Source organism: Olea europaea, unplaced genomic scaffold (genome assembly GCF_002742605.1).
Source record: "Olea europaea var. sylvestris unplaced genomic scaffold, O_europaea_v1 scaffold31456, whole genome shotgun sequence".
Taxonomy (NCBI): domain Eukaryota; kingdom Viridiplantae; phylum Streptophyta; class Magnoliopsida; order Lamiales; family Oleaceae; genus Olea; species Olea europaea.
In genome coordinates, this window is record NW_019250244.1 from 1 (window position 1) to 1,312 (window position 1,312).

The 1,312-nt window shown below is 44.4% G+C and overlaps 1 protein-coding gene across 1 annotated transcript; it reads left to right on the forward strand.

Moving 5' to 3' along the window:
• The first annotated feature begins 38 nt into the window (after nt 1-38).
• On the forward strand, nt 39-882 carry LOC111385389. The gene is made up of 2 exons (XM_023009774.1): nt 39-179; nt 538-882. The coding sequence occupies exons 1-2, from the start codon at nt 39-41 to the stop codon at nt 880-882; spliced, it is 486 nt and encodes a 161-aa protein (XP_022865542.1).
• Nucleotides 883-1,312: the final 430 nt, after the last annotated feature.

The following is a 1,312-nucleotide window of genomic DNA, read 5'->3' on the forward strand; positions in this document are numbered from 1 at the left end:
AATCATATTTTCACGAGCAGCAGCATCTTCGACCAGGTATGGCAGCACTTTGGAGACATCTTTCAGATACCTATGACTTCAGGAGAGGGGGTCAGACAGAGGTTCTAGAGATGGCGGTATTCTGGACAGCACGTTTGTCGTGGACACATTCGTATTATCATTCCTCTACTGGTATTTTGGTTTCTATGGACTGAGAGGAATGATGCGAAGCATAGAGGTATTCGTATGGTGGCCAGACGTATTATTTGGAGGGTCTACCGCATGATCTCCTTCCTTCATATGGGAGGACTATTCCGAGTTGAGCATTGGCGAAGAGATGTGACACTTGCATCCTTTTTTGGAATTTCTTTGACCCGTCCTCTCCCACCACCACCTATTATGGTTGTTTGGCGCACTACACCTATTGGATCCTACAAGATCAATACTGATGTATGCGTCAAAGATGGATTTGCAAGTGGTGGAGGCATCATTAGGGACCACGTAGGATACTGTATCAGGGCATTCTCAGCATCGTATGGGCCATGTTTCATTTTGGAGGCTGAGCTCAGAGCCACACTAGATGGGCTTCTATTGGCCAGAGGACTTGGGATATCAGCTATTTGGATTGAGGTAGATTCAATGCTGGCCATTCACTGCATCATCAAAGGTGGAGGACCATGGACGATTCAGGGTATTCTAAGACAGATCAGAGACGTCATTTGCCTTGACAGAGACACAGTTTCTCATATCTACAGAGAAGGTAACCAGGTTGCAGATTCTCTTGCTTCAGAGGGTTGGGATCACCAGCATTACCAAGAATATGGACCACTTGACCTGCCCCGACAAATTAGGGCATTGGTGCAGATCGACAGATATGGATTGCCCAGCTTTAGAAGTTCGTAGTTTAGGCAATCATTTTTTCATTTTTCGTGTACAAGGGAGTAGTACTTCCTCATTTACTTTGTTCATTTTTAATTTTTCATTTGTTGCACTGTTGCTTTTTGGAGGTCAGGTTTATGCCCCCCTCCTTTCCTGTACTCTTGATTTTTATGAAATAAACATGGTTGGGGAACCCTTAACCCCCATCGACCTTCCTTGGTGGACCCTAAAAAGTCATTAAGGATGTGTGGATGTCTTTACTAAAAAAAAAACCCTAAACCCTAAACCCTAAACCCTAAACCCAAAACCCAAAACCCTAAACCCTAAACCCAAAACCCAAAACCCTAAACCCTAAACCCTAAACCCTAAAACGGGTCTTCACCACATCTCCCTCGATATGGAGGACCCTTGGATAGTTGGAGGAGACTTTAACGTTATTACTCATGATGGAGAG

What these genes read in the sequence shown, in the direction of transcription:
- LOC111385389 (XM_023009774.1), top strand. Translation starts at nt 39, where the DNA reads ATGGCAGCACTTTGGAGACATCTTTCAGATACCTATGACTTCAGGAGA. An exon ending in ATTCCTCTACTGGTATTTTG is followed by an intron (nt 180 to 537) that starts GTTTCTATGGAC and finishes TTCATTTTGGAG; the next exon opens with GCTGAGCTCAGAGCCACACT.